The sequence below is a fragment of the Gekko japonicus genome, unplaced genomic scaffold (assembly GCF_001447785.1).
Source record: "Gekko japonicus isolate JY-2015 unplaced genomic scaffold, Gekko_japonicus_V1.1 scaffold810, whole genome shotgun sequence".
Taxonomy (NCBI): domain Eukaryota; kingdom Metazoa; phylum Chordata; class Lepidosauria; order Squamata; family Gekkonidae; genus Gekko; species Gekko japonicus.
The window spans coordinates 68,769-82,694 of NW_015174297.1; the positions used below are offsets into that span (position 1 = coordinate 68,769).

General features: G+C 45.0%; 1 protein-coding gene across 1 annotated transcript in view; it reads left to right on the forward strand.

Moving 5' to 3' along the window:
• The window catches only part of USH2A (Usher syndrome 2A (autosomal recessive, mild)), a gene marked incomplete at its 5' end in the record, with an annotated part of 716,575 nt that overhangs the window by 53,757 nt on the left and 648,892 nt on the right, over positions 1 to 13,926 (forward strand). The window contains 3 exon segments of the mRNA XM_015424093.1: positions 961 to 1,449; positions 6,877 to 7,149; positions 13,535 to 13,692. Of these exon segments, the coding sequence (XP_015279579.1) occupies positions 961 to 1,449; positions 6,877 to 7,149; positions 13,535 to 13,692 (920 nt within the window).

Consider the following 13,926-nt stretch of genomic DNA (forward strand, 5'->3'; position numbering starts at 1 on the left):
ATAGTTAATAAAAGGGATGTGAGTACCCCATCCTTGACTTTTGCCCAGAGCCCCCAAATCACTAAGACTGTCCATGTTAAAACACTGCACAGTAAAAAATGGCATACAAGCTCATCATGGTTGTGTTTTTTGGTAGTGTTTTATCCATGTATAAGTACACATTAATAACCCGGAACAGGAGGGAAAAGATGTAAATGATCTGAAGGAACTACATTCTGTATAAAATCTGGAAATAAAGGAACATTGGATTGGTTTCATTTCAGACAATGAACATTTGTGAAGATATCTAGATAAAAATAATTTTTGAACAGCCAGTAGAGAGTAGCTGTAAGAGTCTTGAACTATGACCAGGAAAACCTGGTCCAAATCCCCACATGAAGCTCATAATCTGAACCACCCTGCACCACAGAATGTTGTGGTGGGGAAAACCATCTATGCCATTCCGAGCTCTTTGCAATTCCCATTGATTTCAGTAGGAGTCTGCAGAAGAACATCCCTGGACTTTTACATAGAATGTTTAATGTCTTATCTGAAAACTCAGATCTGTTCTGTCCCTTCTGTTAACATAAATTTGAGCCACCAGCAGACACAAATGAGACCGATAGATCTATGATTTTTAAAAAGCCATTTTTTCCTCGTATCTAGAAGGAAACTTAGATCAGTAGAACTCATGGAACTGAAAAACCTGGATCTGCACCTTTTATATTCTGTAGTTCCACTAATGCTTATGTGCCGTTGCACATGGGGATGGCTGATGGTAAAATATTTCTCAGTTTTACAATAAAGACTTTTCAACTACTCCAAATTACTGATCTAGTGTAGTATATAACATGCAATTCATCTTTTGAAATACAGGGTATCACAGTTTTTGAAAATGAATTTAGGAGAAATAAGAATTTTAAATATGGAGTTTCTCAGTATTTGACAATTGGGTTCTAACTTTTTATGCATCCATTACAGGCACGCAAGTCTTCACTGAGAGCACTTTGTTTCCCTAATTTTATTTATATTACCTCGAGACCAGCAATGTCCACGGATCTACAAGAAGTGCAGCTTTGACTTACAGGACAGAGCCTGGAATACCTGTGGGAAACTTGTGTTTAAGCTTAGTCCCTCCTGTTGGGCCGTACTCTGTTTCGTTCAACTGGACAGCCTTATCAAATGACTCTGGTCCTATAGAGAAATATATCTTGACATGTGTTTCAATAGATCTTCGACCTTGTGGTCAGTATGAAGGCTTAGAAACCTCTGCAACTGTTTCAAATTTGGATCCATTTACAAAATACAATTTCCATGTTCAAGCCTGTACAAGTGGGGGATGTTTGCTGAGCCAGCCAGTGGCAATAATTACTGCACAGGCCGCTCCAGAGGACCAACTACCTCCAGTCATAGAAAGCACCAGTTCTACAGAATTATTTGTAGAATGGTCTCCACCCAAGAAACCAAATGGTAGGATTTGAAGTCTGTAAGATTTTGTCTGAAAACCTGAAATGCTTTGTGGGCTTTTGTATAGATTCACACTATTATTACTGAACACAGTAATGTAGTAGGCTTGCTATTTCCCCCCCGGGGGGGGGTTTGCCCACTTTAGGGCCCCCCAGTCCACCAGCCTGGATCTGGCCGGTGGGGGAACCCTGCCCCCAAAGTGCCAGGATCGTGCAGGGCACATTGGCGGGGGGACGCTCTAGCACTTAGCCTGGTACCATACAGTTTTTGGCCAAATGCTAGAGAGTCCCCCTAGCAATGTGCCTAGCGTGATGACATCACTTCCGGGTGATGTCATTGTGACACATGCACTATGCGTACACCAGAAGATTCCGACTAAGAGGCTTTGTCTGCCCACTGGCAGCAGGTAGGGACGTGGCAACCCTATAATGTAGACACAGCTGAATGTGTGGGAAGAGATCAGCATTAGCACAAAGTAATCCCACTCTAGAGCTGGCTTTTTAGAGTGTGTTTCTTCACAACATGCCATCCATTGCTTTCAGCACAGAGAACCAGATAATGTTGGGTACTGGAAAGGAAAGGAATTGCTGAAGAGGAAGAAAAGATTACTGCATTGGGCATAATGCTTATCTCCTCTCACAGAGCCCAGCTGAAGCATGGGGGAGGTGTGTACTTGTATTTACATAGTGGGAAGGTGGCATGGTACAGCCCAATCTCATCAGATATTGAAAGCTAATCAGGGTTGGTGCTTGGAGGCGATACCACCAAGGAGGCTTCAGAGGAAGGCAATGGCAAACCACCTCTGCTTCTCACTTGCGTTGAAAGACCTGTGCTAGGGTTGCCATAAGTTGGTTCTGATTTGATAGCACATGCATACATTTTTATTTATTATTATTCATATTTATTTACAAAATTTACATTCTGCCGTTCTGCCATTACAAGGGTCACCAAGGCAGCTAACTATGTATTTATTTATTTGATTTATTCCCCGCCCTTCTCACCAAGGAAGGCTCAGGGCAGCTTTCATAAAAATTAAAACAGCTAAAAACAAAGCATTTAAAACAATCATAGGCCCCGGTCACACGGGCAGGAAACTGCAGAGGAGAAGCGTGGCTGTTTGCCCTGGGGCAAACTACTGCGCAGTTACGTGATCAGACCTCCTGTGGAGGTACTGTGGAGGTTCCATGGAGGTTCCATGGCAAGGGAGAGGTGCCGATCACAGGACAAGCCGGCGCGCAACGAAGAAGCGCGCGCCGCGGCAAACTGTTTTTTATTTTTGTGTACATGACAAATGCGCATGCTCCGTTGGGTGCACATGCGCATCCACAGAGACATGGACAAAACAAAAACACCTTATTTGCAAGGGGACATGGGCTGGCGCCGGATGCCACCGGAAACGCGATCAGACGCCCGCCCTTGCCCCGCAGTTTCCGGAAACTAGTACCTCCAAGGTACTAGTTTTTTGCCACGCAGTTTCGGCTGGAAGCCTCGGTTGAGCCACGGGAGTGCTACGCTTCCCAGATGTGCTGGTGAGATCGCGCCCGGAAACTCCGGCTGTTTTCTGTCTCACTTGTGTGGCTTCTGTTACGTGTGACCGCAGCCATAAAGTGCTAGTATCAAGGTTGTATGATGATGGCGAAACATAATCTTAGTAGCAGATCAATCCTGATGGAGTACAATCAGCAATGGCAGTAGGACTATCTTCTTGGTCCATTCATGCTGGTGAAGCCCAGGCAGCTGATGGTGATACCCTATGGCGCAGCTCCTTGGTCGAATGCCTGGTGAAAAAGCTCTGTATTGCAGGCCCCATGGAACTGTAGCAGATTCCACAGGGCCCTAATATCCTCTGGGAGTTTGTTCCACCAGTGTGGAGCCACCACCGAAAAGCCTCTGGCCCTGGTCATAGCCAGCCTGGCATCTTTGGGACCCAGGAGAGCCAGACAATTTTGAGACCCTGAACACAGTGCTCTCTGGGGAACATGTAGATCCCTGAGCATAAAGTGCTTTAAAGGTAAGAACCAGCACCTAGAAGCAAATTCAGTATGCTATAGGCAGCCAGGGCAGTGCTTTTAGTGCAGGCTGACTTAGCAGTGGCTGCTACTTGGGCTTCCATAGTTAGGGAGGCATCCAAGAGCATCCCCGAGCTCCTAACTGCCAGTGCTGGCACCAATGGCACCCCGTCAAAGGTTGGGAGTGGGATCCCTAACCCCGGGCTGCCTTGGCTTAGGCTCAGGACCTGTCTTCATCAGATTCAATTTCAGTTGGCTCAGTCTAAGCCAACCAGCCATAGCTTGTACTGCCAGGTCTAGATCTTCTTGTCTAGAGTCAGACTGGCTGCCCAACATCAGATAGAGCTGGGTGTCATCTGCATTCTGGTGACAACCCAGCCCATGCCTCCAGGCAATCTGGACAAGGGGTGCATATATATATGTTAAATAGCATCAGGGAAAGTACCGCCCCTTGGGGCACTCCTCAAATCAGCAGGTGCCTTCGGGACAGCTGCTCCCCTAGTGCCACCCTTTGTCCCCAACCCTGAATGAAAAAGGAAAGCCATTGCAAGGTGGACCCCTGGGCCCCAGTGTCAGTGAGGTGGTGGATCAGTAGCTGATGATCAACCATGTCGAATGCTCCTGACAGGTCTAGCAACAGCAGCACCGCCGAACTGCCCTGATCCAGATGCATCCAGAGGTTGTCTGTGAGGGCAACCAGTGCTGTCACTGTCTCATGGCCTGGGCAGAAGCCGGACTGGATCTAATGTGGAAGTGTCATCCATAAAACTCTGCAACTGAGTTGCCACCGCCCTCTCAGTTAGTTTGCCCAGATAATGCAAATTGGAAACCGGCCAATAATTAGCCAATTCAGCCAGATCCAGAGATTTTTTTTTAGGAGGGGGCGTACCACCACTTCCTTAAGTGCCCGAAGGAACAGACTCCCTTTAGGCACTTCGAAGCCCATCATGACCAGCTTTAATTAGCCACGATGGGCACAAGTCAAGACTGCAGATGGTAGGGCGTACAGAAAGTAATTTGTCAACTTCCTCTAGGATGAGTGGAATGAAATAATCCAAAACCTGACTAGAAGACATGCATGGAGCCTTGAGTTCACTCACTGTCTCAACTGTGGCAGGGAGGTCATGGTGGAGTGACAAGACTTTATCTGCAAAATAGCTCGCAAAGGCCTCACAGCCAATGTCCAATTCCCTAGAATTTGGTCTGCCTTGTGGCAGAGTAGTCGTGGACTGAATCATTCTAAATAATTGGGCTGGGTCTGAGCTTGTAGATGCAATTGTGACCGCATACTACACTCTCTAACTGGCTTTGACTGCCATCTCATAGGATGTTATAAATGTCCTATAGGATGCTCTTGTAGTTTCATCATGGGCATGCCACCACTGTATCTCTAGTCATCTAAGCAGCCTCAGCCCCTGGGTAAGCCAGGGAGCCAGCCTAGAGTGATGGTGCAGATGGCATCAGGGAGCAATCTCATCAATGGCTGCTAAGAGTCAGCTATGCCAATCCTCAACAAGCTCATCCAACTAGCCACTGGGGCCATCGGATCCCACAATGCCATCTGAAGCTGCATAGGGTCCATTTGGCTCCACGAGCGAGTTAAAATATGCCCGCCACCCAAACAGGGTTGGGGTGAAGCATTCACTCGGACCTTCAGGGCATGGTGGTCCGACCATGGCACTGCCATAGCAGTAATCTGGTCCACTGTGACCCCCGCTGTGAAGATCAAGTGTATGCCCAGCCCGGTGAGTGGGGGCTGTTACATATTGGGAGAGTCCTAGCCGCTATGGATGACACCAGGTCCATCACAAAATATACATGATAAAATTACATTATAAAGCCATTATAATACATATTAAAACAATTTTTAAAATACATAGAAAACAGTTAAAATGCATACAAACATAAAAACATTGGTTAGGAAGGAAGGATCATTGAGGGAATGCCAACTGAAATAAAAAAGTTTTTATCCGCTTGTGGAAAATAGCAGCAGAAGGGGACAGATGAATCTTCCCGGGGAGAGAGTTCCAGGGTTTTGGTGCCATGACCTAGAAGGTCTCTTCCTGGGTTGCCATCTGCCTGATATCATAAGCTGGGAGGCACTTGAAACAGGACCTCTGAAGATGACCCGTAATGGTTTGTTTGTTTGTTTATTATTTCATTTGATTTCTTGACTGCCCCTCCCCTCTTATGCAGGGCTCAGGGCAGTTTACAACAGAAATTCAATACATTTTAATACCAATTACATTATAAAACCAATTAGAACTATAAAAATTCAATATTAACATTCAAACATGAATATTTAAAAACAGTTTAAGTACAAGATGGCATATCTAGCATTGAGGTTTGGAGGGAGGAGGGGGTCGGACATGTTCATAAGGGATCAGATGGTCCTTTAGGTATATTGGTCCCCAACCACATACGGTTTTGAAGGTCAAAACCAGCACCTTGAATTTTGCCCAGAAACCAATTGGAACCACTGTAGATGGGTCCAGATGAGAGTGATATGATCCCTGTGACCCACTCCTATGATGCACTCTATTCAACAACCTGGCTGCAGTGTTCTGTACCAGTTGAAGTTTCCAAACACTTTTCAAGGACAGCCCCATGTAGAGTGCATTGCAGTAATCTGGATGTATCCAGGCATGTACCACTGTGGCCAGATCTTTTCTTTCCAGGAAAGGCTGCAGCTGGCTAACCAGTCAAAACTGCTAAAAGGCATTCTTGGCCACAGCTTCCACCTGCTTATCCAGCAGTAGGTCTGGGTCCAAGAGCGCCCCCAGACTAAGGACCTAGGGAAGTGCAACCCCATCCAGAATGGGTGACACCTTAAATTCTGTGTCCGACCTTGTACCCACCAGTAGCAGTTCCATCTTGTCAGGATTAAAGTTCAGTTTATTAGTATACATCCTCCCCAAAACTGCCTCCAAGCACTGGTTCAGGGTTTTTACAGCCTCCCTAGGATCAGCTGGAAGTGTAAGATAGAGCTGAGTGTCATCCCAAATCTCCAATTGACCTCTCCCAGTGGTTTCATTTAGATGTTTAAGGAAATGCAGGACAAATGGAGCCTTGTGGGGCCCCAAAGTCCAAGGGGCTGAACAGCAGTCCCCCAGCACCACCTTCTAAAACCTACTCTCCAGGTAGGTCTAGAACTGCCGCAGAATGATGCCTTTCGATCCCAGTCCAGAGAAGCAGTCCAGAAGGTTACCGTGATTGATGGTATCGAAAGTTGATGAGAGGAGGATCGACAGAGTTGTACTCCCTTTATCCATCTCCTGATGCAAATCATCTCCCAGGGTGACCAAGTACACTTACATAGTACCATCACTGGGCATGGTTTCTTGTATTAGTGGAGTAGTAGGATTTCAGATACATTCAGAGTAATATATTCCTTCGGTTAACCAGTCATTGTTGTTTTTAGGTATAATTACTAGGTATGAACTGTACATGAAAGGAGTACTACAATCAAATGGTAGCTTTGTGCCCCCTGACAGTCGTGTTTTCCAAGCCAGTGGATGGTACAGTCTTCATCCAGTGACAGAATCTGCCAATGAGAATGCTTTGACACCACCTCCAACTAACACCAAAATTACAGGTTTGGAGCCATTCACAGAGTACGAGTTCCGTGTTCTGTCAGTCAATATGGCAGGTAGCACATTTTCAAGATGGACATCACAGAGGACTGCAGAGGCAGGTAATAGGTCTTGTAAAGTCATTTTCAAAAGTTAGGTTTTTATCTTGGAAAATGTGTGTAACACTTGCTCCTTATTTTTTCTTATTTTTTACTGTTGCAGTATAGAGAATTCATTTTCTTTCTAGTCATAATTCAATTAATTAATACAATTCATTCTAATTCAATAGCAACTCTTTAAAAAGTTACAGCTGCAATATAATGCCAAACAAGGTGGGAGGGGGCAATCATTCAAAGCTGGAGTTCACTTTAATGCTAAAAAGAGTACAATGGAAAGCTGTGGTGAATCTTCCCCATCTCTATCCAATGCCTTACCTCCATATAGGTGGTCACTCCAGACTCTTTTCTCCCATGCTAGACCCAACACCAGCAACAGGCTTGGAATAGAGGTAGGTGCCTCAAGCAATGGACTGAGCTGAGATAAAGGGGGAGGATAGTTGTATACCTCCCTTGTGCATTGTAAAAAAACAGAACAGCAATAACAAACCTCACACACACACACACACACACTGTCCATGCTTGGCAGGTACAAGAGGAATAGGTATGTGGGGGACAAGATGCAACACACAAATGAAATATCCATGGAAATACATAAGAACATAAGAAGACACCAATGTTGGATCAGGCCAAAGGCCCATCTAGTCCAACACTCTGTCACACAGTGGCCAAAAATACCAGGTGCCACCAGGAGGTCCACCAGTGGGGCCAGGACATTAGAAGCCCTCCCACTGTTGGCCCCCCCAAGCACCAAGAAGACAGAGCATCACTTGCCCCAGAGCCCCTATCATATACTTGCTCCTATATTTTCTGAGCTATGTAGGCCCTCCAACTCAGAACCTCAGTGTATGCCAGGGACTCAAGGTTAATTAGGTAGCGTGCTCAGATATCCTGAGTCCCCTTTGTTTCCCAAGGCTATCAGGCTCAGCTTAGGAGAGGCGAGGAGGGCACATAAACAGTTTCTACTGCCCAGAGATTCGTTCAGACTCCCAGCTTATAAAACATAAAGGTTTAATTGAAGAGGTTAAAACAAACAGGGGGAGTTTACACATAAAATAGACAATAGACAAATCCTAAACCCTAACTATGCTAGCTATCCTAAACAAATGGTTTGCTGTTCCTTTCTCCCTGGAACTCCACCTCGTTTGGCTCGGCTACTTGCTTCAGAATTCGCTCTGCCAAAGCATGCTTGCTTGCAGACACTTTCGGTCTTCTAAGCAGCCTGCCCTCGGACTATACCTCACGGTGAACAGTTCAAGAAGATCCTTGCAGTGGCTCTTAGCTTCTTCAAGGCCACGTGCAGCACTCCTGGCATTCGTCAAGCTGTCGCCTCAGTCTCCTGGCTTGCTTGGAATGCGTAGATGCGTGTATTCGGCAAGTTCATGAATCTTCCTTCATTCCTCCATCATTAATCTATGAATCCTGCCTCTAGGACTGAATTTTATTCCTTGATTCCCCAATCCCCGTCCTAGACTAATTAGGGATTGCTGCCTTAACCAGCTGTTTCCCATTTACTTAGGTCTTAGACGTACTGATTCTGACTAAACTTACAGACACTTATCTGAGATGATCCTGCAAGTTAGTATCTCTGGCAATGACAGCCCCTATCTATACCTTGTGGCTAATAGCCACTGATGGACCTCTGCTCCATATGCATATCTAATTCCCTTTTGAAGCCGTCCATGCTTGTAGCTTCCACCACCTCCTGTGGCAGTGAATTCCATGTATGAATCACTCTTTGGGTGAAGAAGGACTTCCTTTTATCCGTTCTAACCCGACCGCTCAGCAGTTTCATGGCGTGCCCACGAGTTCTTGTATTGTCCTTTTATCATTCGAGTTGCCCTTTTCTGCACTTTTTCCAAAGCTATAATATCCTTTTTAAGGTGTGGTGACCAGAACTGCACACAGTATTCCAAATGAGGTCTCACCATTGATTTATATAGGGGCATTATGATATTGGCTGATCTGTTTTCAATACCCTTCCTAATAATCCCCAGCATAGCATTGGCCTTCTTTATTGCAGTCACACACTGTCTCGACATTTTCAGTGAGTTATCTACTACAACTCCAAGATCTCTCTCTTGATCTGTCTCTGCCAGTTCAGACCCCATCAATGTGTATTTATATTTAGGATTTTTGGCTCCAATGTGCATCACCTTGCACTTGGCCACATTGAACCCCATTTGCCATGTTGACGCCCCCTTGCCCATCCTTGACAGATCCCTTTGGAGTGCCTCACAATCCTCACTGGTTTTCACCACCCTGAACAACTTCGTGTCATCCGCAAATTTAGCCACTTCACTGCTTACTCCCAACTCCAAATCATTAATGAACAAGTTAAAAAGCAGTGGACCAAGTACTGATCCCTGCGGTACCCCACTGCTTACCACCCTCCACTGGGAAAATTGCCCATTTATACTCACTCTCTGTTTTCTATTAATTAGCCAGTTTTTGATCCATAAAAGGACTTGTCCTTTTATCCCATGATTTTTGAGCTTACTTAGGAGCCTTTGATGAGGAACTTTATCAAAAGCTTTCTGGAAGTCAAGGTAAACAATATCTATTGGATCCCCCTTGTCCACATGTTTGTTCACCCCCTCAAAGAACACTAACAGGTTAGTGAGACAAGATCTTCCCTTACAGAACCCATGCTGAGTCTGCCTCAATAGGTTTTGTTCATCTATGTGCCTACTAATTCTTTCCTTAATAATGGTTTCCACCAATTTACCCCGTATTGACGTCAGACTGACTGGCCTGTAATTTCCCGGATCTCCTCTGGAACCCTTTTTAAAGATGGGAGTGACATTAGCTACCTTCCAGTTCTTAGGAATGGAGGCAGATTTTAAGGAAAGATTACATATTTTTGTCAGGAGATCCACAAGTTCACATTTGAGTTCTTTCAGAACTCTCGGATGTATGCCATCTGGGCCTGGTGATTTATAAGTTTTTAAGGTGTCTATCAGTTTTAGGACCTCCTCTCTCGTCACCTCAATCTGGCTCAGGTCTTTCAACACCCCTCCTGAACTCAGCGGTTCTGGAGTGGGCAAGCACTTCTCATCTTCCACAGTGAAGACAGAGGCAAAAAAATGCATTTAGCTTCTCAGCCATTTCCCTATCATTCTTCAGTACTCTTTTTACCCCTTGGTCATCCAAGGGCCCCAATGCCTCCCTGGCTGGTTTCCTGCTCCTAATGTATTTATTGAAGTGGAATGAGTTTTGCTTAAAGAATCAGTGGGGGAAGGGGCACCAGAATCTGATGTAAAATATGAAAGAAGACAGTTCTGCAATTATCCTAACTTAAAATAATTTGGTAGCAGCATGGTCTCCTTGCAGAAGGATAACATTACAGAGCACACATGGTTGTCACCACAAGCAGCAATCTCTTCCTCTTCTTCAAAAGTGGCAGCCCTGTGTCTTTCCCCTATTACAAAATATGATATTTGATGGTGTTTTACTAACTTTCCTGCCCATGTAAGCAGCAGCTGATTAAGTTTCCAGAGAAGGAAGGGAAAAATGAGATCCTATCACATGGTTTATAACTGTTTTATAAGGGAAAAGATGAGGATTGCTGCTTTCTGTGGCACGGTGAGCTTTGTAACATCTATGTCTGTTGAATGGCAACTCATAGCCTGATCCAGCTTTTCAAGTGTCCCACAGAAAGCAATGTGACTGAAAACAATTATTTATTTATTTATTTATGGCATTTTTACCCCGCCCTCCCCGCGAATGGGCTCAGGGCGGCTTACACAGGGGCACAAGCCCATACATAAAAACAATGTAAAACAGCAAAAACTATTAAATCACGACAAAACAAATAAAGTACTCCATATAAACAAGATGGTCTCTGAAGATAGTATTGATCATTTCCTTAGGGTGAAATTGTCCTGTCGATGGTCCAAGCCAGTCCAGCAGCATCAGTGCCATGCAAATTTATGGCAGTTCTTCCGGGGACCGCTCCCAACCCCGTTGTTTCAGTGGTGGTAGTAGTAGAAGTGGCGGCCCCTATATAAAAGCCTGGTGGAAGAGCTCTGTCTTGCCGGCCCTGCGGAACTGCATAAGGTCCTGCAGGGCCCTGGTTACAGCAAGCTTTGCCTCCTGGGGGCCTGGAATCAGCAGGCAGTGTTGTGTCCCCGACCGAAGTGCTCTTGGGGGTATATGTGGGGAAAGGCAGTCCCTCAGGTAGGTTGGACCCTGGCCATATAGGGCTTTAAAGGTAAGAACCAGCACTTTGAAGTGGATCCGGTACGCTATTGGCAGCCAGTGCAGCGCTTTCAGCCCAGGCTGAATGTGCTCCCACTTGGGGAGACCCATCAACAGCCTGGCTGCCGCATTCTGCACTAGCTGCAGCTTCCGGATCTGCGACAAAGGCAGCCCCATGTAGAGAGCATTATAGTAGTCTAGCCTTGGGGTGACCGTCACATGGATCACTGTAGCCAGGTCACCGCGGTCAAGGAAGGGAACCAGCTGCCAAGCCTGCCTAAGATGGTAAAATGCAGATCTGGCAGTGGCTGCCACCTGGGCCTCCATAGTTAAGGAGGGATCCAGGAGCACTCCCAAACTCCGAACCTCCGGCACTGGCACCAACGGCGCCCCATCGAAGGTCGGGAAAGGGATCCCCAATCCCAAACCACGTCGACTCAGGCACAGGACCTCTGTCTTCGCTGGGTTTAGTTTCAGCCGGCTCAGCCTGAGCCACCCAGCCACGGCCTGTAGCGCCTGGTTCAGATCTTCTGGGTCAGAGCCCAACCGGCCACCCAACATCAGATAGAGCTGGGTGTCATCTGCATATTGATGACAACCCAGCCCATAACTCCTGGCAATCTGGGTGAGGGGGCGCATGTTGAACAACATCGAGGAAAGCACCACCCCCTGAGGCACACCACACTCAAGTGGGTGCCTCTGGGACTGCTGTTCTCCTATCGCCACCCTCTGTCCCCAACCTTGGAGAAAAGAGGCAAGCCATTGAAGAACCTGGTGGTTGCTGGTGGGCCTGACCCCAATGAATCCTCCCTCAAAGGCCAAAATAAACCTTGAAAGGGCCCTGCCCCCTCCTCTTGTCTTTACTGACAAAAAAACAAGCCTTGATGGCTAGCAGTACTGCGATGATTGCCTAGCAGTTGCCATTGAGGGTGTTTGTTCCTTAAAGCTACAGCTGCAGCTTCTATTATTTTTTGGGGGGTTAACCCCCAATTAAAAAAAAGATTTAAGATTTTTCAGCAAATCTGGGGGTTTTCTTGGGTTTGTGAAAAGTTCTCTTGTCTTGTCCATGGCCCCAATCTCTGAGTTCGAGTATTCAAAGATGGGGCCATGTTGAGAATTATATATAATGATGATGTATGTTGATTTTGTTTTTGTGTGCTTCTGGTTCTATCCAGTTAAAGATAATTTTAAAAAGATCTCATAAAAATGCTGTGTTTTCTGGAAGTGTTATATGTGTTCATCATTTTTTTTTGCCAATGAGGTCACATTAGTTTTATCTTCTAAGCAGATAAGAAATCTCTGAAGAAAATCTCCAACATTGTTGTATAAAAGTGATATAGCTTATTCAACCCAACTAGATTTAAGCTAATGACTACATCTGTCTCAAACAGACTTTCCTGGGAGCCAATCCTACACAATTCCATTAAACTTGTGTTTAGGATCACATTCATAGTCTCACTCAAATCAACAAATTAGGCAACTCATCTGAAACATATTTCACTTGGATATAAGCCCCTCTGATTTTTCCCAGATGGGACTTCCATCCAAGTAGATGGCTTAAAGCCAAGGACTTTGCTTTAATTGGTTTGTGGATTGGGCCATTAACTTCAAAGCATCCAGCAGGATTTTCCGCGGACAGATTTGTAAATGGTAAATCTCAAAATATAGCCATTTTACAGTGCCTAGATAGGATAGAAGTCACATGTCATGTAATTAAACATCCCCGTTATATCAGCTATTCTAATACAAGAGAGAGATGTTAATTTCAAACCTGCTCAGCAATTAAATTTACTTTGACGATGTTTAAGTGTTCAACAATCTTTGCTCTAATCAGGTTTTTCCTAGGTCCCAGGAAGACTGTCTTTTAAAAATCCATCTACTTTGCTATTATGTGAAAACTGTATTGTGCTTCAGATTTTAAGTGGTGGTTAGTGCATCATAAAAATAATAGATCCCATACTTTGTCTATAGGTGGGATACATTTACTTTAAAACTGAGCACTGAAAACCATATGAAAATTCCTTTTAGACCAGAAAATTAATTTCTACAATCTGCTTATTTAGGAATTGGATGCAAACAGCCATTTTATCAAGTTTAACAGATGGTATTTTACAAATATAGTGGGAAAACTTGCCTGACACATGTTGTTCATTTATTTTATGATAAATTAGCACATTTATTTGTATTTTAGCTCCTGTATTCATGCCACCTCCATCAGTATTCCCTCTTTCACCATATTCTCTCAACGTGTCTTGGGAAAAGCCACGGGATAATGAAGCAAGAGGAGAAGTGATGGGGTACAGCATCAATGTAATTACTGAACAAAAAGTCTTGCCAGTGTTTTCTCAGGTATTATTGTTATTAGCAATCTGTTTTCTCTGCCTATTGATATATCGATGTTATAAAGTGGTCCCAGTCTTGTTGGCTATGCCAAACTCTAATTTGCCAGTGGAGAGGTGCTTCCCGTTATCAAAGTGCAGTAGGGGGTATCAAAAGCTTTATCATGGCAGATTGCCCACAGAGGAGATGACTGTCTGTTTGTTTGTCTCTGTATGAGAGGATTTGACTTATTTCTGGCAGATT